The sequence below is a fragment of the Ammospiza nelsoni genome, chromosome 9 (genome assembly GCF_027579445.1).
Source record: "Ammospiza nelsoni isolate bAmmNel1 chromosome 9, bAmmNel1.pri, whole genome shotgun sequence".
In the NCBI taxonomy this organism is placed as follows: domain Eukaryota; kingdom Metazoa; phylum Chordata; class Aves; order Passeriformes; family Passerellidae; genus Ammospiza; species Ammospiza nelsoni.
The window spans coordinates 21,020,075-21,044,896 of NC_080641.1; the positions used below are offsets into that span (position 1 = coordinate 21,020,075).

Consider the following 24,822-nt stretch of genomic DNA (forward strand, 5'->3'; position numbering starts at 1 on the left):
GTGATCTGCCTCTCCACCAACACCTAGCCCAAATTCAGTCAAAAATATGAAGTTCCTTTCCAACAATTTCTAGTTAAAATCAGTTCTAAGGGGTAGCAATGTAATTTCCAGATTCCTTCTCTTCTAGCCAAACACTTCCTTTTAGTAAGTTGACTGACCCAGATAGGTGCTGGCTCAGCTAAGATCTTAAAACATTTTGATTCTCCTTACTACTGTCTGGACACAAAAACATCTAACCAAGCTACTACACATTATTTGTTAGATCTACTCTTGTGTTTCCCCTTAGTCTTGAAATTAATTTCCTTAATGATTTAATACAGGTAAAGAACAGTTAATGAGTAATGAATGAAAGGTGAAGGGGAATGTAAGTAGAGGATCTTTCCCTCCCTTTTTTCTCATTTGAGAATTATGACTGCCTTTCACCTCCTTGGAAAAATTCTGGTGCTATCAAGAGAGAGTGAGTGCAAGTACTTAAAATTCAGATATAATAATAAGTGTGGCTTTATTTTTAATTTCACTTTATTCTATCAGTTGCTACCTCTAGATTACCACACTTCCCTAAAAAGAATTTATTTCAATGTGTATTTTATGTGTATCAGTGAAGGTTATGACATCTCTATCAGAATACTACACACATTCTATTGAAGCATTTGGCACAGATCTTTTTGCTGCTAACTACAGCTAGATGATAAGTTCAGAATATACTTGGCAATACTGCCTTTGTTGCAATTATCATGCATGTTACAATGTTAAACTAATGGATCTTTTTTTTTTCTGTGGAGCTAGGCAAAACACCAGACACCAGTCAGTCCTACCAAGCTTCGCTGCTAAGTGAATCCCACGTGGTCAAAGATTACTAGATGTACTAAATTTAGTAAGCCGGATTTATTATTTAGGTTGAACTGCATCTGCACAAACTGATAACACAATCCCTGCAGTGGGTATCAAACCACAACAAAAAATGGTAAAATAAATGTTATTAACAAAAATATAGCCCGAACTAAAAATACTGAAGCTGCATACTGTTTATACATTGTACAGTCACATTATAGCAATGTGAAAACCCACATTCATTTAATGATCTTTAAGCATTCCAAAGCCTTACCTTTGAAGAGCCATTAGAGTACATCTGTATCATATTTTCTGCTCCCTGTTTTACCTTCAGCTCTATATCCAACTGCTTCTTTAAGGCCATCAATCTGTTGTTCGTAGAAAACCGAGGATCACTATTTGGAGTATCAGGAGTACTAGGACAATCTGTGAATTAAAGAAAAGGTATAAGCGTGCAGAAAAAAAACCAGGAAGAAAACACCCAAACCACTCCCCCAAAACCCACCTTACACTCTATTCTATGAAGTTACAGATTGAACAGAACTGGAACATCCTACTTGAGAATTAAGTGACCTTCCTGTCCAGAGCTACTTTGCAACAGGACTGCAAATGCGCCTTACCATGAAAAGCCTCCCGAGAGCCCCGTGACTCCTACACATGTCCTGATTCACATGAATCACTTCCGGCACTGGGCAAACAGGCAGGTCTGCAGCTAAGCCTATTTTTATTTCAAAGGAGATTTAATTCTTCTCAAATGTCTTGAGTCAATTAAAAAATGCAGTTTTCCATTAAGCTCTCTCATACTCCCGATTTGAAATCAAAGTGTTTTAACAACAAACTTGCATAATAGTATTAGATACTACTGAGCACTGTCTGAATACAGCTCTTGAGTAGATCCTCATCCGTTTTAGTGCGAATACTGCAGACACTGTTCATGTCAAAATTAAGAACATATAAAAATAAGCCTTTTTCTTATTCTAAAGCTGAATGTATTCTGCTGTGCAGTCATAACAGAAATCTGGGATAACTGGATACATAGTCAGATAGGTTACTGAACAATTCACTGATCTATGGGAAGGAGAAAGCTTTTTCACTTGACAGTATTACTGTGTTTGGGTCTCCCTCTTGTTGGATTTATTTCATAGAATGCAAGTTAGTTTTATCAATTAAATTATAAAGTCAAGCTCCTTAACTTTTCCTAACCAGTCTATTGTATAACTTCATATTTCAGCTTCTGCAACATGAACTGTTAGTAAACTGAAAATAAGTGGCAACTGGACTATTTCCAACACATCTGTCCTTATAGCTAACTATTCTCCCGAGCAGTCCAAATGACTTCCAACCTTTTGGTAAAAGAGGACAAATTATTTCCACCACAATAATTAAAAAAAATAAATTTCTTCTACCCCAACAACCAAGAGAATACCTTCTCTGTGGACAAACAGTTCTGGTTTCCTTGAAGATAGTATTTACTGAATATGAACCATAGAATCTTTTTTCCAGTTGTAATAATCTTCCTTGCATTAAAACTAGGATGAGGAATGCTGAAATCCTCAATTACCAGAAAACAGAGGCAGTGCATGAGTAACTTACAAATTTTTACTTATGAGATGTCAAGGGGAGATATTTTATCTGCCATTTCATACTTTCTCTGTAAAAGTTTCTGATAACTACTTCTGGAGATTTAACACATTTTGTTTCCAAGTTTGCTGGGTAATTTCCTCCTAAATGGCAATCTTTGCTGAGGCTACATACAGATTTCAAGTAAGGAGTTTTAACTTCCTCTACTGCTAATTCACTCTTCACTTCAAGCCACTTACAAGTCTCTTACTGCATCCTCACTACTTAAAGGTAGCACAGAAAATACCAGATGTTTTTAAAAAAAAAATCTGCATTACTCCTCAGCTGTTTTTTCATTGATCCTCTCCTCAATGTTTTGGCTTGGCTCCTCTGTGGAAGAGCACTTGAACAGCTTTACCTAAAATCTGTTATTAATAAAATAAAGATTAACAAAATGCTTTCCTATCACTTATGTCTTCAGTTTCAACTAATCCTCATCTAATAATCTATTCAAAATGAGAACAAACATGAACTTGAAAGTCACAGTGTCAGGTCTCCTTGTAAAGTAGATTCATCATATAAATGATATTTACCAACTTTAGATATATGATGCAAGCCTCTACCATTTAAAGATCCCAGCCCTCTGATGATCCCTGTGAAGGCTGTGGGGCTCCTGAAGTCTGTTTTCACAGCTTTTAAGGATGTACACAAGCAGCCTTTCTTTGCATTAAAACAACACACAAGTTGCAAGTTAAGGACTAATTAGAGATACCATGTTTCAGGCTGCCCAGGCAGCTGTCATTATCTGCCTTTGCATGTCTCTGCTGTGAAGGTGTAACCACACCACTTACCTGGGTCATCTCAAGAGCTGGTCTGTACTTGTGGGTGTAACCTACCCTCTACTACTTAGTTAAAATTGTTGTACTATGTGCTTTGTTAGTAACTAATAGCAAAGGAAACTTTGGTGCAATAGGGACTAATTGCTAGGAAGAAGTAATTTTTTTGCCTTTAGGCATAATGGCTGCTCACTAAACTCCCAAATTAGGAACAACATGCTTCTTAATATATTATGTTAAAAAAAAACAAACAATAGTTTTTCAGAGATGCTTTCCAAGGGACTCCTTCTACCATCCCCCAACCAATCTCCCCACTACTACTCAGTAAGCAGCTCGAGGCAGCTTCTTATAGAATTCAGATTAATTTTTAAATCAGCCAGACAAACCGGTTCTATTGCAGAAAGGATTGACAGTCTCAGCAGCAACACTACAAGCTACATCTGTATTAGCTGTTTCCTTTTCTCTTTGTTCTGGAAGGTTGTAATGACTTTGCATGGCTAGTTATCTCAGATTTATTTATCTAAAGCACTTTACAGAGGGGGTCATATCTCCTCTGAGAGCATTTAGTTATCTTCATAGTACGAATAAGTAATAAATTCATCCACGTAATTGCAATCAATGGAATTTATGTATACTCCTAAAGTTATACAAGAGTTAAGTACTAATACCAAATTGATATTTCACTCAAAGTAGGGACTGGGGAACAGAAGAGATTTTCCAGGTTGCCCCATTTGTTGGTTAATAAGGGCAGTGCAAGACTTGCCATTTTGGATACATTCAAGTACAGCTTTGCATAGGACAGCAAGGGCTTTGCTGGGGTACAGGTTCGGGCTCCCAGACCCAGATATTGTTCTTGACAGTGAGTATAGAGTGAAGCAACACATGCATTTCAAGTGAACTCAACTTCAAGCAAATAGGCATCTTATTATGCTCAACAACTATGAATATTGTGAGTTTTGTGCAACTTGTCACCACACATGCAGGCTGCTGGAAGAGCTACAGTGCTGCTTCCCTAGCATCTAAAAGACCCTGTTTTCATAAAAATATACTCACCAGACTTAAAATAAGTTAATAGGGATGACTTTTTTTTTAATATTTGGATTACATGAGGACAATTGCAGTTTTCAGTCTGAAATGCTCATATGAACCGTGATCTTTGCTCTTCTGAAAACCTTTTCAGTTTGAGTTTGTACAGTGCTCACCAGCAAAAACTTCTTGCTTCTAAATTGCCTTTTACCCATCACTGCTATCTAAGTTATATTTATAAAGAGCAGTTACATAACTCAACTCTTCTGAGACTGCTGCTCATTCTTTTGGGATCTCCTCCCCAGATGCTACATATAGTATTTCTTCAGTAAGCTCAGTGTGAAATCGAGGATCCCACATAACTTTCTGAATTTGGGTTCCCAGATGGTACTGCAGCTTGCTGCTTAAGTACTCAATTAGCAGCAAGTACCTTTGGTAAATAGTTAATTTTAATCTTATTTGAGGATATTTAATTGCAGTTAGCCTCCTCAGTGTCATACCCCACAGAAATACCTGCAATGCATTTAGTCATTGCTGAAGGGAGGAAGAAAGATGCATTGTCAGGCTTTTCTCAGGGAGTCAGAAGGTTGGATCAGCACTGGAACTAAGTCATCAGTAGGCTCAAGGCAGCAGGGGACATTCTGCACTCTAAAAACATCCAGTGCTGACCTCCTGGAAACTTCTGAAGTTGAGCTGAATTTCCACTAGGTAGCAGCTAATTTTAACTACTAAAAAAGTGGCATGAGATTCTTTCAAATTGCATAGATAATATTAGTCTATTAAGGGTCCCAAAGTTATCTGAAATTCCAATGGATATGAGTTTGTAGGTAGAGTCTGCTATCTAAAATGTCACTACCTATTATCAGTTTGGTTGCTACCTCTACTAGTTTCCAGTAATTGGTCTTATGTGGACACTTTGGTGTCCAACAGATTAACCTAGTCTTTTGTAAGGACCAAGAAATCCCCCAAACAGCCAGCTAATCATATTATTTTAAAAAATAATTTATTTTCTTTGCAATGCCTACAGCCAAGTTTGATGTAAAGTGGATAGCTTCCATGTCAGTTAGGAGGATGGAAGAAAAGGCATTAACTTGTCTTTGAGTTAGTTTTGTCCATATTTTATCAATTCACTCAAAGGTTTTCCTATCATTACACTTCTCTATCCCCCTGAACTTCAGCTCTATGAAACAGACCAATTTGCCAATTTATAGGTTCTCTATGTATTAGCTACATGTCTAATTAAATCAGTAACTTGCTGTAGGTAAGCTATTTCAGTCTTACACCTCCCTGAGTCACATTAGAGACCACAATCTGTACTGCTGCTTTTGACACAAACACAAATCCACCAATTCAGTCTTTGCTGTTGTATAGAAATATGTTTTCTAGACACAACATTTCTTCATCCCTGAAACAGAAGTAATCATCCCCATGGGACACATTACATCTCTCAGACTTGCAGCAATAATGGTTGCTAGGCTTGTCCTACTCTTTTTATGTTGCTGGATTCTGCTTCACTTTTAAGTGTTGACCTACAAATTTTAGAATTCCACATCCTTGCAGTGACTAATACACTGCACAACAAGGGCAGACTTGGGTACAAAGTCCCACTTCTAAAACAAACTCAGATTCATCAGCAATCCCTATAAGGTAAAGTACACCTATGTTGTGCTAAAAGTTGTTTCTGAATCACATACCCACTGTCAAATCTACCCTCACATGCTCTAATAAAGCTGTTTGGCAAACTGCACTTTCTGGTTAAAGTTTAGTACCAATTCTTCAAATAATTGTGATCTTTCAGCTCTAGGCAAACTACCACAAAAACATCTAGACTTGCTTGGAATGGAATGTTATTAAAACAGATTTTTCTACAGTAGATTTGTTAACACTATATTTAATGATTTCAACATGTATTGATTGCACTGTGCTGATTACAAAGCAGTTACACTAAAAATTAGTGGCTTGTTAAAAAGTAATACAAGTTACTGCTTGATACCATAAGCAACAGAAAGAACCACAACAGCCTGTGTAGCATTTCTCAGCTCTATATTGGGAGCACTTCACAAATATATGTTCACACCCACTTTTCAGATACAGGAACACAAGAAGATTAAATGACTGTTCTAAGTTACCAAAATGGTCTTTCAACCAGTCAACAAAAAAGTAAAAAAAATCTTTACAGTTCAGGCCTGACAAGTCAAAGACATCAGTTCAGTGAATCTCAATCCTGACTTTAGAATCTGAAAAAACCTACCCAGTATATTCTGTCACACAGGGAAAAACACAGGGCTTTAATACTGAAATGTATTAAAGTACATAAAGAGAAGACAGACCTTGACTCATACAGCTCTTGAACCTTCTTTACCTTATTTTCAGCATTCATGATCTGCACAGTCTAAAAATTTCCCATATATTTCCACCTCTTTTATATAACTTGTTACTAAGTGACCAGAAGAAGGTCAAACACAAGCTAAAGTGAAAAGCAGTAACACTGAATAAAGATAATCTCTTTATTCAGTGCACTTTTTGGGGAGCTCCCATATTGACCAGTAAATGGATATTAAATTCACTGCCTATTTTAGCAAAAGCAAGAATTGCCCAAGTGAGGTATCTGTGACCTGTCCACTGAGGTATCTGATGTCAGATCAGTCACCTTTAGGGTTATGTATCTCTGTACTTCCTCAATACCATGTGTGTGTGTGTGTACACATATATCCACATGCACACACACAGTTGGCATGTCACAACTTTTATGTCACCAACTTTATTTTGTGAAGGTCAAGCTCACCAATACCTTAAGTCAAGCCTAAGGCTTCAGTATTAAAAATCAAAATATCACCAAAATGACTTGCATCCGTTTGTCTCAAGACAGACAACATTTACTGAGAGTGCTCCCCCTCCATGTAGTACTGACCATGAATGAGGAAGGAGACAAGCACTTAAAATACAAAGCAAACATTACAAAAAACTCAAGCAGTTCAACTTCAGAGGGTGGGTGCTTCCAAATCTTTATCTAAAAAGAGGTATTAACAGAATTAAAGATTACTTTTTTTCCCCCCGTCATGAAGATTATGCAAAATAGTCTATTTAAATGGGTCTTGCATGGGAATACCTGATGCAATACTTTCCATGATTAAGACTGTACAATTTATCTACCACTAACACCTAGAACAGAATGGAATTTAAAAACAGTCCCAAGAAGTTTAGCACACACCAAAAGCATGTAGAAGCACATAAGATCAACCATGATCTTTTGTCCTTTGAATCCCTCCTGCATTTCCCAAGACATGCACAATGACAATATTACTCATTAACTCATTATTATAAGGCTTTTAAAAATGCTACACTGGAAGGAAGCATTCAAACAAGAGCATTTCTGTGCTCATCCACTTTTCAAGTTCTACTGCTAGCTGAATTTTGCAAATTGTATCTGCACAGATTTTTAATATTTGGTCTATACACAGTTTGTATACAATTCTCTTTCTGTTCCACTCTTCCCGTTCCTTTAAAAGCCACAGTCCTGTCAACACTGAAGCAGATTTTCATAAACTTTAGCTGACATGGAACAGAATGCTTCATGCCTACCAAAAGCCCAGTGGCTATCTGGAAGCATACATGATTGCATTCATTTCCATTTCATGCTGCAGCAACCACTTAGCCTCACTGGTTCCAGCTGTGTCCCTGCTCCACCTCTTGTATCCTCACACAGATGAAATGCCAAAAAGAATCCAGCACAGGCCACCATGGCCACCTGAACACCTCTGCAGTGTGTCACTGGGCCAGACTATGAACTGCAGACAGCACCAACCACTATTTCCTAAATTCTCACTGTAACCAACCTTGCATCACAAGGATGCTGCAGACCTTTATTCCACTGCCCAAGCTTCATCAGGCTTGGCATTCACTTCACATGAATCTTCAATGGCTTGAGCACACTATTAACATTTTGCCAAGAAGAGTCTGTGCAATGTGAAATCACCATGCTGGCAGTATCTCCCAGGCCATTCCACAAAGCTCAAAGAGGACTGTTTACTTTCACAACATTCCATCTTAAAATACCAATCCTGGTATTTTTAAAAAATACATTCAAAATTAGTATTGACTCACTGCCATGCCACAGAAAATACTAATTAAAACCATCAACTACAACCATTCTGTGAAAACAATTTCAAATTGTCTTTAAAATAGTAGCTTTGCTGTGGAAAAGGCTGGAGAATAAATAAATTGTAAGAACTGTCACTGTAAGAAATGTTTGATAAGTTAAATAACAGCACAACTGAAAAACATTTTCTAAGTTAAGTTTAAAAAACCAAAACCTAACAAAAATTTTTAAGTATGAATGTGGTAATTTTTCCTGCATTGAATAAAATGGTGCATCCATTCTGATGTCTACGGTGTAATTCAGAGAAAGTCACTGGAAGAGCTCATGAAATTTGCTTTCACACAGAGAAAAGTTACTAGGAAACAATACAGTGACTGAGAAAATATTTTAGTATGCTAAGAACTGAAAGTGAAGAACTCATAATCCATAAAAGACACTGTTCCCTGGGAAGGAATTTTAAACTCAAAGGTACTGGATACTGACTTGTGAGTCAAAACAAAGAGACATACATAAGTAACAAGCTCACCAGCTATAGATTTGCTCGTTCACAAAGCAAATTTTTCAAGTGAAATGGGGAGAGCTTATCTCAGCTATAAAGAAAAAGTGATTTCACAGTAATGCGTGGTACCTGCAACATCTTCGAGATCTGTTACAACAATGTGTGCATTTAGCTCCTGTAACTTATGATGCAAGTCTTCTAACTTCTTATTAGATTTTTTCAAAATGTTGTCCACATATGCCAAGTTCTTTTTATCCGTTGTGACCTTCCTGAGGTTCTCTGCTCCCTCCTTGATTTTAAGTTCCTTTCTTATTTCTCGCTTGATTTGGTCCTTTATTTCATCCAGCTTCTGCTGTACCATTGTATCTGAGAAGTCCAACTTCTGGCCAGTGCTCACATTCTCAGAGGTTACAAGGCCTTTGGCATCCCCCTAGGAAGAAAAACAGTAATATAATCACCAGGCAACACTGTTTCTGACAACACACACTTACAGTGCCCAGCACTCAGGTCTAAGTTAACCCTGTAAGGCCACTCACTAACCTCAGCTTACACTCACATTGACCTAAAGCAACAATATCACAAGATATGATGTTAACTGGAGCTACATTTTACAACAGATTTATTTTAAATTGAGTGACATCTTTACTATGCCTATTTTTAACAGCAAGAGATTTAAATACTTTTGTATTTGTCATGGCTGCTTGCCTAGCAGTTATATGCCTCAGAGCTAATGAGTCATGTTTGTGATTTTATAGATTTAATTTGTGTTTTAATAGATAAGATGGATAGAGGAAAGAAGACTAACTTCTAGTAATTATAATCTATGGGGAAATTTTATACATTCGTTATAATAGGTTCCTTTTAAAGATTGTTAAAAAAAAGTAGTGATACTTGCAGTTGTTTAAAGAAATACTGGCATATCTATAAGGATCTTTCAAGGTTTTACTGGAAAGACATTTACCAGGTCTTTTTAATCCTTCAAGTAATTTTTTTTTTTTTAATTTTAAAATAAAAATTAATTTCTTTAAAAAGTAATAATCATTAAAAAAACCCAAATCTTATTTTCTTGTGCAGGCAAGCTAGGCTGAAATGAAAAAAAAACAAGTTGCACTAATGAAACAGGAGTTGTTGTAGTGAGGGAGCAGGGGATGAAAAGTCTTCAGAGTCCCAGTACACAGGGGGTCATAATTGTGCCTACTATACATTCACATATCATTGAGAAGTAGGAGCACAAGGGCACATTATAGAACCTACTGCAGTGAAGTTCATATACAATTAATTACATATGTAACAAGATTTGTGTGCCTTATGCACAGGCCCCAGACAATGAGCAGACATTAGGTTCTACCCAAAAAATTCCAGCTAGAGGTAAATGAGTGAAGATAAAGAAAGATTCTCCTGAACCTGAATTTGAACCCATCCTAACTCAGAATTATTTAATAAATGTCTGGCCTGCATTGCATGTAACTACCCAAAAGACCAAAATTCCACCAAAATTTCTTAAACACTATGATGAAGTTGCCTTGACTTCTGAAAAACGGGGTGAACAAAAGGCATTTTATAGCATAATTAAAATGTAGAAAGTTTGTGTCATAAAATCAGTTAGCATCACAGTAAACAGAAGAAGACTTTTGGGAGGGAGTTCATGGAGCACAGCACCAGGCTAATAAACTGAAGAATGTCCAGAACACAAAACTACTACAGACACTCTACAGTAACTTGGTTTTCAAAACAATTTGTATCACGAAGGTTGTGCCTGGACCCTACATGTCAACAGATAATGCTGGTCAAACTATTTCAATCCATGCATATTCCAGCAATACTGCCTTCCATAAGCAAGATCCAATCTACTAGTCCTCAACTATAATTTCCCATGTTTCTCGAGTCTCTCATTAAATTTGTCTACCCACAGATTCCACTTTTAGTACAAAACGTTAACAACTCAAAGATTCTTAAATATTCAAAGTAGTCAGAACCACCATCTTGCCACAGAATTTGACTATCAGTAAAAGAGAGAACAAGAAAGCAATTTAGAAATGGCAAAGTGAGTTAGAAATGAAAGGGAAAAAACCATGCAAATTTACTTTAAGTACACTTGTGAGTGCTCTTCTGTCAGTGCAGATTAAAATAAATAATTATGCATATGTGGAGAGGCTATTAATAGCTGTACTGGGAAGTACATGGCATTGTTTCCATATATAGGCACATAAAATAGAATTGATTTAAAAAAAATGAAATAGAATAATCAATAGCAATGAGCAACTGGTCCAAAGGTTCTTGAAATGAAGGAAGCCATCCACCATGAGTTGAGTGTTTAGTTTTGAGAAAACTGAAACTGAAAATAAATTGATATAACAACTGTATGGCAAACTATTTAAGTAGTAAGTATATCCAAATCAGATTAAGATCTTTGATTTCCCTGTCTTTCTAACACATAAAAATTAAGGACATCAAAAAAAGACAAGATTAGTATGCTACTAGTCAGCCTTTAAGGATAGAGATATTAAAAACAATTGTGAATAAAAAGTATTTATTTTTCCACCACAATTTTTCATGCCTGTTCTGCAAGCTTTCTGGAAATAAACTTATGTATCACATGCTTCCTTAAAGCAGGATATTATACTTTTTAAAGTTCATAGGAGAAAGGCAAATGAAAAATGTAAAAAAACCCCAAATCAAATAACCACCAAAACCCAAAAGAAAACCTTTTTTTCAATGCTGTAATAGCACCTGAAGTTTGCTAAAATTATGCCAAGAATGTACACTTACACAGAACAATATAATTAAGATCTAAATAATTCAGAAATATTATTCACTTGGGTTTACTAAAGAGACTTCAGTTAATTGTTCATCCATTGAACAATAATGTATTTTGTTACAGGGGAGGTTTTTATCCCTCTACAAGCCCTATATCCCATCTGTTAAAATGTTGTTACGTTCTCCCATAAAAAGGTTTTTGGACCCCTTGTTCCAGACAGAGTCCCTAGTAAGCCTTCAATGCAATTAAATCTCCATGATCATTAGTAATTTGCCTTCGGAATTTGCAGTAATTGAGTTGAAGTTCTCCTCAGCCTGAGTAGTCTCAGCAGCATTTTTGTCTCTGGATTTAAGGGTTTCAGGACAGACTTGTCTTCTTCAATCTGCTTTTGAGACAGTAGAGTTCAATAGTGGGGGTGCTAACACTGGAAGCTGGTCACACTGCCTGTACACTTAAACATTCTTTTGTAAATCCCCCCAAAAGCCACAGATGATACTCCTTCTGTCTCTCCTGTCATCCAGAATTAATTACACTTTTGAGCAAGAAGTATTCTCACCTAGTTATCCAGATGTGTCACCTGGCACAAAGGTGACAGTGAAATAAATTCTTCCAAGGAGGCACCTGTGCACTCAGTGACCCCTGAAGGTCACTGTGAAGGCAGAGCAACACTGTGTTCTGCAAGGGAAGCTGCTCTGGCCCTGCACTCTTTGTTGCTGAGATGCAACAAAGCTTTGAGACAGAGCCTCATGCTGCAAAGATGAGCAGCCTCAAAATTGTTCCAGTTTAAGATGAAGATAATGTCCACAATGGCACAGGACAGAACATCTGATAGTTAAATCAGTCTAATAGTAAATGTCTAATAGTAAGTCAGTAGTAGAAATGAGGTAGGATTTTTTTCTTTAAGAAAAGCACCTCCCAAATGCCAAACTCAAAACTATACTTTTTAATTGAAGTTACTTAAAATACAGCATATTCCAGTTTTGTTAGATGAGAACCTACTACCAAGTCTCTGCTTAGAGTTGAATATTCTTTCAAAAAATTATTTTTCTCATTTGGATAAACTCCTTCCCAGGATAAACCTCACATCCTTTAGGTTATAGGTGCTCTGCCCACTCAACCTGAAAATTAAGTGCAAAAAGAAACAACAATTAGGGACAAGGCTCAAGTTCCTTCCTTTGCAGTGCTCAAGCAGGCAGCGTGCAAAAACAAGAAACCATTCACATTCTGTATACCAAGAAGCTATCAATGAATTTTTGTACAACTCTTTCCTTTACTCTCCCTCTTAACATAAAATATCTTAAGAGTGGAAATGCTCTAAAACAGATAATGACTAAACCACTCTTGCTGGCAAAAGAGAGAACAGGCCTCATTGCTTTACAATCCAAGGCAACAGAACGGGCAGCCAGTTACTGATTCTCAGTTTCTTTTTAAATTCTGTAGTGTTTTGAGTGCTGGTTAAAAGAGAGGGGCCAGTCTTTGCTGGGTGCTGCCAGTACTGGACAGCCCAGCACAGCATCCTTTCCCCTTGTGCCACACAAACTGCTGGGGACCTGGCTCTCGGCCTGAGCAGCAGCACCCACCCACCGTGGGAGGCACAGACAGCACTGAGAGGCAGCACTGCACACCTCTCTGCTAAATACATGCTTCTGAGCCCTGCAAATTACTGAAACATTTCAGTGTGTAATGAAACTCAAGATATGCTAACCACAATTAACTATCAACAACTGCACATAGATACTACTGCTTGATTAAAAAAAAAAAAAAAAAAAAAAAAAAAAAAAAAAAAAAAAAGGAAAAAAGAGCCCATTTATGCAGACTTCCCATGGCACAGGGCTTAACCTCACTTTGATTGATTGCTGACTCAAAGACTATCTATTTACATAGATTAATTCAAGATGCCAGCCTTCAACTTCTGTACTTCTGATAACTGTTTTTAAGTATAGTCGCTGAAAATAATAAGTAGTGGTCTGAGCATGTCTTTTAATAATACAGTTGATTCTGGCTGGTGTGGTGAAAGAGAGTGGTAATACTGTTTATGAAAACCATGTGGGGCTTGCACTTTTGCTTCAGATCAATTCTGAACCAAACAACTGGTGAAGCAGGTGCTTTGATATACTGCATTTACCACCAAAATCCTATTTAAGAATAAAACATCCAAACTGCACAGCAGTGGCAATGGTACTGCTGAAGAGAGTACCATGAAGCTGAACATAGCAGGGAATCTGTTTAAGTTGTGTAAACCAAATGGCTTTGAATTCTAAAAGATTCTCAAACTGCTCCCTCTTAGAAGATAACACTAAAACTCTGGGCATTAGTAACTCCTGAAGACTTGTTCCTAAGATCACAGTACAACTTGACTGTGCTATACCATATATTCATTACAGAGAATATCCATTAGAGCAAGAATTTCAATGGCTCATTTCTGTTAGAAGTTGTTATAGAAAGGTAAGTGGAGCCTTAAACTAAACCACACTTAACAGCTGATGACTGCTCATGCACAATATTATTTACCTTTTACATTGATGTGCTACAAGCACACACTAAACCTGCATTTAGAAAAAATCAAAAATCACAAACCAGACCATATCAAAACTCCCAGTAAAACTGCTTACATTTTTTCCTAAAAGTATTAGCATTTCTTTTTATATGCTCTTGAATTTTAGCAATAATTTCAATAGACAATGAGACAATTAAAAACCTGTTTGACAAATATAGTAAAAAATGCTATATAAAAATAGGATTTTCATCTTATGTATGATTAAAAAAGTTATCATTACCCAGAAAGACAAAATGCTTATTAACATGTAATTCAATTTTGAAGAGCTAGAAGTACAGTTTTGGAACTACTAGGTATCTTAGTATAATAATTTTCTGAATAATTTTTTAGGAAAAAAAAAAAAAAAGGAAAAAACCCCTGCTTTTCTGAGCTAACTGCCAAGGTTCCCAAAGTTCTCTACACTAATTCCAAAGACTAGAGTAGTCTTTTATTTTACAAACAATGTTAATCAATTGCAAACTTCCCTTCCCCCCAAAGTCATTCATAAAACCAGATGTGATGGCTTGTCTGCGTTACTGGAACTACACGGGCTATTTCCTCCTACTCAGAAGCAAATGTGATTGTGGTCAAGATCTCGGCACTCACCCAATGTCAAGAACTGAAAAACCCCCAACTTGGAGGCTTAATAGATTTTGGCATTAGTTTGCTGTGCTAACATGTCACAAATCAGGATTTAAATTTAATCTAAGTCACAGCTTTCTGCTTTGTAACAAGAGGCTGTTTAAGGCAGAAATATCCACAGTCCACTATATTATACATGGATGAATTCAAGTAGGACACTGATTAAATGGGGTTCAATTCCTGTGCACAAACAGCGAGTGCCCAAGTGCATCTGTAAGAGATTAATTTATTTTAAAGAAAGGAAAAATGTGTTCCTTAAATAGGGAGGTCCTCAATCAGCTGGTCACCTCTGCTATGCTCTCCCAGTTTGAACTGCTGTCCTCATGAATACTTTAAAGGGAACATTTGCTTTCACTCACACAATAGGTGCTGGGCTGCAGCAGTTGGTCCTACAGCTCCTGAATGAAAACCTGTGTGACCTGACTCAGCCAAAACACCTCATCTAGACAGGTAATAAAATTCCCTGGGGAGTCCTTGCTATCATCCACCATTCCAGCCATCAAAAATCCCTGATTCAGCCAGAATTTTCTAACACAAAGAGCATGGCACCCAAAGGTACTCTAACTGCAGTAAAGACTTGCTTACAGAACCAGAAGTTGTGTCCATGCAGAGCTGTGCCAACACTAATGAGAGAAAGGGGCATAAGAGAGAGAGACTTTGCTACAGAAGGGAAAGAAAACATTTTAAGAAATGTTGCCTTCGGCTGCTTCTTGTTGCAGGAGCTCCTGATGGTTTTACACAAGGAGAAGAACCTGCAAGGAGGCTTCCAAGGAAATATGACATTGAAAGAAAATCTCACACTGAAAATCTTCACACTTCACACTGAAGATTTTCTTTCAATGCCATATGACTTCATGTGTCATATGTCAGTGACTTCACACAGTTCCTCACAATCACAAAAGCTTGATGGAGGCTGTGGCACAATACAGGTGATGAGCACTCAAATGGGAGGCCAGCAAATGGCTACAGTATCGAAGAAGCATGACCACATATTCTGGCAACAGGCGTAGTACAAACACTTCAGTGGTTTCCAAACTTTTATCTCTAAATTGAAGTTCCAACTCCAAGCCAAAAAATTCCAGTAGAGCCCAGTACAGTGGAAACAAAACTTTCCTTCTGTAGTTTCAGATGTGCAAAGGAAAGAGCAAAATCCTAGTTCCCATCAATAGGGACTGCTGTCACAACCTTTATTAACATGTGCCCAAGAAGATCAGGATATGAAATTATGGCTATAATAATGCCACTTCTCCATTCTCTATGAGATTTTGCTTAGTTTTCATTTAGCTTCTCATCACATATGAGAATAACATACTCAGAAGAAAATTGCTTTTTATGTAAATAGTATGGTTTCAAGCAGACCACATATGGTAGGTGAAGCTCTATTAAATGCCAAAATACAAACAGTCCCTTTCAAGGTACAGGGAACAAGATTTTATGAAATGTTAATACCATAGTGCATGCTGAAAATATCACCAATAATGATGTATCATAGAACTGTGCCATGAAGACTGAAGTAATTCCCCTAAAATGCAGCCTCACCAAGATGCAGGCAATCAAAGCACTGAAACGATAATTTCTCATCTAATGCCTGTAACATTATCATATATTAATAATGTGGTAAATATATACACTCCCCTTTAAAAGATAAGAAAAACAGGTGGATTAAGTGACAGTTCAACAAATGAAAGAGAGGCAAGTTCACAGTAGCACAAAATACTGCAAGACTAAGTCCCCAGCCACAGATCCTGGAGCTGTACACTTACTGCACTGGACTGGGCAGCAAAAACAGACAGGTATCTGTGTCCTACCTCCTACTGCCAACACAGGAATTTTATGCACAAACTTGTTTTGCATTTTCTAAATTTGAACTGAAAAATTTAGTGTTCTTTTGAGAAATGTGTTGGTGAAAAGAATCTTTAGATCCCATAAAAATCTGAAGTAAGTATATGAAAATATGAACTAGTAAATAGCAGAGAAATGAGCATTCTTATGTGTGTTTGACAGCTTGAGGCTTCTTTAAAATAAAAACCCCTTAAATTTTAAAACTGATAGCAAAACTATGTATTGCGAGGGACTTAGGAATTTGTGAATTTTGGGGTTTTTTTCTTTTCTTGTTACTTTATACACTTTCAAAAATCCCATAAGAATTGCAGGGGTTTTTTTCATGAGAACACCTGCAGTTTTCTGTACTATATAGATAAATGAACAACTTCATCCTAATGGCCTAAATTTATTTCTTGAATATATACAGCATGTATTTAAAATACAGTGTATTTTAATACACTTGGCAAACCCTACATAGGGGTATCCATGGTATCCATTTCTTTCAGAAATTCATACACTCATTTTGAATTACTGCCAGAGACTGAAACAAGGAAGGGGGCTTGAGAGAAATTCTTATCACAAGATTTGTCTTCATTTGACTTGACTGATCTCTCTGTTACATTAAGCTCAAGTTTGGTGCAAGCAGTTGTTATAATGCTTTGAAGTGCTTGAAGTATAACATAAGTTACTCAGGAAACAGAACTATTTCAGATAAAGGTAAGATCATGCAAATATTGTGTGGTGAATTTGCCTCTAAGTATAAGTAATACAGAAACAAATCAGTCCACCAAGGAGAAACACTCTCCCTCTTCCCCATGCTGCTTCCATCTCAAACAGTAAGGGATCTGCTGAAGTCCATGTTAAAGCAAACACCTAAACTCAAAAATTTCTGCCGCTACTGAAAGTTAGCATAATTTTGTTCCAGGTAACCCAAATATAAATATGTTTATTGCATTTTTTTCATTCAAAACATTTACCTGTTTCTGTCTAACATTCAGAGTAGAGTAATATTATACATGTAGCTCAAGATGTTTGAAAAAATAATGTCACTACATTATCCAAACTACAGGATGTGGTATTTAATTGGCTAGAAGAGATTTTCAAAGGTTAAAAGGTCAAGTCAACAGATATGAGTCAAAATCATGTCTTATAACTTTGATAACTCCTCCTCAAACTCAATGCACACTGTATAAAGGTGATAATTTGGTGGGCATGCATCCAAAAATATGCTTACTTGGAGGAGAAGCTACCATTCATTGCAACCGTATATTTTCAACAGCTGTAATGTTAACATTAAGATAAAAATGTGTGGGTAAACTTCTGCTTGTGAAGGAGTTTTAGTTACTATGCAGAAATACAAAAATAAAACCTCAAGGAACCCAAACTCTAATTTATTAATGCTTAATGACAATCAGGTCCAATCCCAAGTGGTAAGGTATTTTTCTTGTATTTTTCTTATGAATGAAAAATGAATTAGATAATAGCTACCACTAAAAAGCTATTATTATCTATCTCAGGTAATGCAACAGATTGAGAATTCTGCTCATCCACAAATCACAGTTGTTGCCACATCTGTTAAGTGGTGGGACTTCAGTGTAACACACTTTAACTAAACTGCAAGAGAAGAAAGCTAAAATGTCTTACTACAGAAACAAATCATTACAGCTGGAACTTCTGTGGTCTTTCAGTGCAGGTTAAAAATCTTAAACATTGAAATGATGCAAAACAAATCCTCACAATAAAAAGGAATTTCTCAATAACACAAGCAAGCATCAGGACACTGCTGAAGACCAATACACAATGTCTTTAATCTGAAAAGTACAATAAAGGGGTCTCTATATGAAAATCTCAATTTCTGAGATGGATAACTAGCAATTGAAAAGAAAAACCCTCAAATTTCTTTGTTTCTGGCAATTCCAACTTTCAGCACAAACATCTGATATGTTAGTCCATTTTACTTTACTGTGTTCTACAGGAGCTATTTTTAGCCATTTCAAAACTAATGGAAGAGTTGAGAGTCTACATTCCACTCTAATTAAGCCATCATCTTTAGCAGCCAACTATTTTGTACATTATAAATGCAGCAATACATATCAGAGATAATACTAACATCTGTTTTATAAGGCAAGAGGCCAAGTGGCTAAATACTAGATCCTGGTGAAGAACCAGATTTTTTGCTTTCTAGGACTGTGTGCAACAGCAGCTTCAGCAGAGCTTATGGGTTTCCCAGCTTGGTAGCTGAATCTGTTATGCAGGAAAGGGATGTATGCTTGTATTTATACTAAGGATCTGTGTCTTCCTACTCTAGGACTGAGAACTCTCTCACAGTAGCTTGGGTTATCTGAAGTTACTCAAGTTCCCAGCCTACACTCCAGCAAGCTGGAAATCCTGCTCCTGCTTTCACCTCCACCAGTAAAAGGAGAATTGGAAAGTCTTCTTAAATCCTTTCCTCATCTTTTACAGGTGGTCAGTAGAAAAGATCACTTTTCCCCACTGGGACTGCCACACCCAAAATTCCACTTGTAGAGATGCAGGCATCTCATTCCATGCTCTTCCAGTAAAAGTTTACGTATGAATACAGGGTTATTTATAGAAGCATTACTTCATGTTCCATTTGTCTGAGACTTCTACAGAGCATCACTGATGCACATTGTGATACATTTAAATAGTGTTTTTGCAACCCTTCTTCCTCTGACCCTTACAATACGGTAGAAAGATTCTTACTGGCTCTTAATGTCCATTTTCTATTTAAGAATTCCCTAGGCATTACAGAATAATGAAGAAATAGTATCCTGTCTTAACCTGCAACAGAAGCCAAAAGAAAATTGCCTGACTTAACTGCTTTATATGCAACAGCAATGAAAAAGAGGCAGGTGAATTCACTTCCTACATGGATTGCAAAAAATTCTCAGTACATTTCTAAATACAAATATGCCTAAAGCTTTGATTGTAAAACCTTTCTACATTTTTTTAGTTTTTAGGAGCCCTGATTCTCCACTGACTGTAATAAGTACTCTAAGTAAATCTACTTTTTTATGACCTAAAATGAACATATGACTAACATATGAAGTTTACAGTGAAAAGTGTAGAATAAAAACCTAGGATTTTAGCAAGGGATTTCTTACTGCATATTGAACAAATTTTACTCTTTATGCTTAGCCTCAGCACCATCTCCCAAGTAAGCTGTTTCCTGTTTTGCACACACACTTGCATAGGACTCCTCTCCACCTAGCTCTTGCTACCAGCACAGCTCAATATCAGTTAAATAGAAAATGGGAAGCAGCGGTTTCAGAATAACCAATGCACCAACGAGACCTGTAACATAAAAGAAATAAAGCAGAACAAAACAACAGTTTTTCAGTGCATCACGTATAGACATACATATAAAACTAAATCTTAAAGGATATCCCAAGAACCCATGTATACATAACAATGGTAAAAAGGTCTCACCTTACAAGTGCACTAGATTAGTTGTTTTTTATACTGCTGAGTATTCAGAAAATGCACAAGACATACTTGTTAGTGATCTCAATACTCCTCCCTTTTCAGAGTAGGTAAGGTTACATATGCAGTCTATGTGTCTTCCAGCCACAATCATATGAATGGAACCTTGAATGTGGTATGTAACATGTTTATCCTAAATTGATCAATTTTTTAACACTGAAAGCCTCACCCTATTTTACAGGGCGCATATAAACAGCAGTTTCCATATACACAATTTCAAAAAACATCCTAGAAATACTTGTTGCTAATGTGAATCTGATTTTGGTATGCTTATCGCTTTTGAGGCATTTTTCAAGACTAAAAGTTTTCCACTTCATAAGCATTTCAGTTAGCAGCCTGAGAAAAATCTTCAGATTTTTCTCTGTAGAAAACTAGAAACTGTAGCATGAAAAATCCGTTAAGCAAAAGTAGAATATTCTGCTTTATTAATAACTAAGAACTACCAAAAAATACTCTAGATATGACATTGAGCAAAACCTTCATGAAGAACTGCCTTAAGCTAAGGAAAGAAACTACTGCAATCAGAAGCTATTTATGGTTAACCTGCTGCATTCCCCAGAGTATCTACAATGTATTCCTCTATAATGACCTGTCTAATCTAAAGCATGTCATCTTTAGGAGACAAAAATACACAAATTAACTTCTGACTGAAAAATATCAGCAGGAAGATGACTCCTACTTGATGAAAGAGATTTTCATATTCTGAAATGTGTTATGTGGTTGTGGCTATTTTCTAACTGCACTTGGAAGGGGCTGATTCTGAGTGGGCGGGGTGTGTTTTTTTGATGCTCTCTCAAGTATTGTATTAAAGATGTCAAGAGTCACAAGAGAAAAATAAAAATCAGTCTCTGCAATAAAAAAAAAGAATTTTAACTACAAAAATAAAGTACAGTCCCAATCTGTATACAACATTTTCCAAATTAAGCTAAGATACTATATTTAGGTCAGGCTACCATCCTCTCAACTCTAAACATCTCTGACCTCTCTGAGCATTACTGGTTTCTTTTTCGTGCCCTTTGCACTGCTTTACCCAGCCAGGACACAATGAACCAGCATTATTATGAACGTTCAGGGTTGCAGCAGCCAATGCTTCTGCCTAGGCACAGGGCCTCCCCGTTTTCTGAAGATGCCACAACCACAGCCAGCTAACCCTGAGTGAGGAAGAGGCAGCTCTGTTCATTGCCAGTATATGCCACTAAAATGCTCACTGCCTTTGTATCTCAGGTTTCCAGGAATTCCCAGCAGTTGTATTTCACTCTGTACTAAGTATATTCATTGCAGTAAGGAAACATCTATGGATGCCTGTAGTTAAGTTTTAAAAATCTGTTGACTTCAAGTACTGTATAAACCTTAAATTGACACTAAATTAAAGTAGCAGATGCGAAGGAAGGCAAATGCTAAAGAAAGGAAATGCTACCTCTGAGCTCATAAAACAGTGTAGTCTATTGTAGAAAGAAATAAAAATTTGCAAAAATGGGAGATCATTAGCAGAACTTAGATCTCCCTTGCTTTTCTTTCATATCCAACATCATCTAGTTCAAGAATGTCACTGGAGTTAAAGAAATCAATTTCCATTTCACAGAAACTGCTGCCCTGACAGTGTCACTGAGTTACTGCCACCAAAAAGAAACACTTCAAATGAGTTAGTCTGGCTGCTAACCTGAAAAATAGATGATGATACTGGATACCCCTCCTGCACTTAAGAATCTTCTAAGGATTAAAAAAAAACCTGTTAGAATTAATTTAATTAAAACTTGAGAATATATTCACTTGCTCTCTTGTGCAGAATCCCAATACAGATAAAGACCAATTTCTAAAGCAATTAAATTTACAATTGTAATTTGTTTCAGCATTATGTAGCATGTTACAAGTAAAGGCAGAATTCAAGAAAGGAGGTTGCCCCCAAAACAAAAAATTAACTGCTGATAAATGCCATGTACTTTGCCACAGATTAATATTTTATTTGAAAAATGTGCATACAAAATGAAAAGGAAAAAAGTCAGATCAAGATGTTCCTTTGTGAAATGGCTTGCTTATATGCTGAGGAATCATACATGAACCAGTTTGATAAAAATGAATAGTTAAAACTAAATTTTTCACCCAACAGAAAAATACTTAGTTTGACTTACACTAACTTGCCTGAATAAAGAAGTAGAGTAGAATTAAAAAACCCTCTGATAGAAATTATGTTTTTCTAGTATTGAAGCACTGTCTGCTTTAATTTTCAAAATGTCATGTTCTCACCTCTTGGGAAACCAAAGATGCAAATCATAGCAACTTGAAGAAAACTCCCTCAATAATGAGTTAAGTTTCAATAACAAAATTTAAATAATCTTTCTGAGGACCCCTAGTTATGGATATTATAATTTGCAACTCATAACTTTTGACATCCAGGCATTTTCAGCCTAAAACAACGGCTTCATATGAGCTTATAAATAAGCAACAAACAAACTCAAATATTGAAGAAAACATGCTTCCATTAAAGGAGATTGCTGAGTCCCAAATGGGCAGCAGTTCAAGAATGCTACATGAGTAGTCAGCCATGTACGATTTACAGTACTTTTACTTTTCTACTGCTGTCACTAAGTTTAGAATATGTCTACAAAAAGGCCTTGCTGATTTTAAGTCTTCTGTAGATCTGTATGCTTGTTTTTGTATTTTTCCATACAAGTCTCTGGAACTTGGACTTTGGCTTCTGTAACCTTTTGCTAGAATCTGCTTTACTCTATTGGGTCTCCCCATCCGATTGTGCCCATGGAATTCCCGACATGCTCTGGATGGGTTGCAGGCAGCACACACCCTTACAACTGCAGAGGTTAATAACACTTGTCAGAAAAACTGACACTTCCTTGTCATAATTTATCTTATAATTTTAGCTTCCACAATTTGAGTATTAGGAAAGAAAGAATCTTGTCATGCCATAAGCAGATCCATCTATGAAGGAAACATCCTCTTAAAATATATTCCATTTCATTGTTTTGCAGTGTCTTCCCATATAAATAAACATACAGAGTTGAAAAGCAGTGGATGGTTTTACATATTGTGCTTGTAAAAAGCAACAAGCCACACAGTCAATTTGCATTCCTTCTAAATTCTCAGCAATAGATTTGGATGCTTTTGGGCTTATGTTACTCAAAAATCCAAGTGATAACATGTATTACAATGATGAAAAAGAAACTTCAATCTCATATCTAGTAAGCTCAGTGATGCAAATAGGGCAAGTCCTAAAATCTATCATAAAAGGAAGTGGTTATGTTCCTCTTCCTGCAGAAGAGAAGTAAGAAAGGTAAAAAACAGAACCAAGCAAGTGTTTTTCCATTTCTCTAAGGACTGGCATAAAGTTTCTTGCCTACATTACATAAATTAGCTTGTTGTTACTAGAGAGCTCTGGAACACCTGGAATCACCAAAAACAATCTCCTTGTTTATTTTAAACATAATCTTTCACCTCAACAGCACAAATACAAAAGAATACATTCAGGGTTAGCAAGTACAAGGAGAGTAAGAATTTGTAATTTTGGAATTAATTCAACACAAGAACATTGAAAACATATAATCACTTTGTTACCTCAAACTTCTTACTTCTGCACAAGATTTTTAGGCCTCTTCTCCCCCAAATTTGGCTAGACCTCTGAAACACAGAATCAATCTTGTACACAGTAGTTCAAAGTCCTCTAAGTGGTGCTTTAATTGATGCTCATGTGACCATTCAGAGATATTTTCCTATTGCAAACATTCAACTCATCACTGTAGGGGATTGATTTCCCTATTGAATATTCAAATGTCTCACACTTATCGAGCTACTCATTAACTGACAAATGTATTCATACCAAGCTGTACATAATACCTCAGCCTCTTCATTACCTTTATGGGCAGTACATTTCTAGTATTACTTGCACAGTACTTTGTCTTCACTCCAAAATTCAATCCCATCCATTTCAATTGTACACTCACTTTTTCTTCCACTTCAGTTAGAGAAATAACAAAAAGACTCAAGATTCTACAAAATTTCTTCTTGCATTTGAGTGCATGAAAGATTTAACAGCAAAGACTTAGCACTTCTAAAAGTTAGCTAATAAATTCGGGCTTATAGCCCTACACTGGCCTCGTACTGCTACCAAACCTTACCACTGTTCGCAGCCTTCAACATCAAACTAAATGTAACTATATCTTCCATCCAGGCATGATGTCCAAACCAATTCTATTTTTAATGCCTTTTCAGACAAACAGGTTTTCACTGTCACAGGCATATTGTGAGACTTTCTGCTTGAAGAACGTCAAGCTAGAAGAGAATTGCCACAGACAGTCTTGGACTGCTCATTATCAGCACATTCACCTGCAGCAGAATTGGACTCCACACAGTCCTTAGCTGTGAATCTGTATTCCCATAAACATTTTACTGCATGAACCACCACTGCAGGCAATAAAAAGCATCCTAAAGAACAAGCAGTCCTGACCTCCCCTAACAGTTTGTTCCTGTTCCAGACCACTCACTGATATATGCAGTACAAACTTTTATATGGCCACACAGTGAACTGCAATTTTGAACCTGATCTGGCTGAAAACTAATCTAAGGGTGAAAAAATCCCACCAAAACAACCCAACAAAATCTGTTCACCATATAGCTGCCTGTGCAAATGTATAGCAACATAATATGGCACATGCTCACTTTCAGCAGTGGTACCAGCTGACAGAGTCTGACACTTTC

General features: G+C 36.6%; 1 protein-coding gene across 2 annotated transcripts in view; it reads right to left on the reverse strand.

Moving 5' to 3' along the window:
• The window catches only part of PKN2 (protein kinase N2), a 54,665-nt gene that overhangs the window by 21,387 nt on the left and 8,456 nt on the right, over positions 1 to 24,822 (reverse strand). For both annotated transcript variants that reach the window (XM_059478034.1, XM_059478035.1), the window contains exons 2-3: positions 8,981 to 9,281; positions 1,106 to 1,257 (exon numbers count right to left, since the gene is read on the reverse strand). In XM_059478034.1, the coding sequence (XP_059334017.1) occupies positions 1,106 to 1,257; positions 8,981 to 9,281 (453 nt within the window). The remainder of the gene's footprint in view (positions 1 to 1,105; positions 1,258 to 8,980; positions 9,282 to 24,822) is intronic.